The 382-nt window shown below is 66.8% G+C and overlaps 1 protein-coding gene across 1 annotated transcript in view; it reads left to right on the top strand.

The window, feature by feature from the left end:
• FZD8 (frizzled class receptor 8) overlaps positions 1-382 on the top strand; it is a 3,110-nt gene that overhangs the window by 737 nt on the left and 1,991 nt on the right. Inside the window, exon 2 of the mRNA XM_010860067.1 lies at positions 2-376. Coding sequence (XP_010858369.1) covers positions 2-376 — 375 coding nt within the window. The remainder of the gene's footprint in view (position 1; positions 377-382) is intronic.

The following is a 382-nucleotide window of genomic DNA, read 5'->3' as shown; positions in this document are numbered from 1 at the left end:
CCCTGCGAGCCGGGATGCCAGTGCCGCGCGCCCATGGTGAGCGTGTCCAGCGAGCGGCACCCTCTCTACAACCGCGTCAAGACGGGCCAGATCGCCAACTGCGCGTTGCCCTGCCACAACCCGTTCTTCAGCCAGGACGAGCGCGCCTTCACCGTCTTCTGGATAGGCCTGTGGTCTGTACTATGCTTCGTGTCCACCTTCGCCACCGTCTCCACCTTCCTCATCGACATGGAGCGCTTCAAGTACCCGGAGCGGCCCATCATATTCCTCTCGGCCTGCTACCTTTTCGTGTCTGTCGGCTACCTGGTGCGCCTGGTGGCGGGCCACGAGAAGGTGGCGTGCAGCGGCGGCGCTGGGGCTGCGGGCGGGGCCGGAGGCGCGG

The sequence above is a fragment of the Bison bison genome, unplaced genomic scaffold, assembly GCF_000754665.1.
Source record: "Bison bison bison isolate TAMUID 2011002044 unplaced genomic scaffold, Bison_UMD1.0 scf7180017864461, whole genome shotgun sequence".
NCBI classification, from domain to species: Eukaryota; Metazoa; Chordata; class Mammalia; order Artiodactyla; family Bovidae; genus Bison; species Bison bison.
This window is presented reverse-complemented; position numbering and strand designations above follow the sequence as displayed.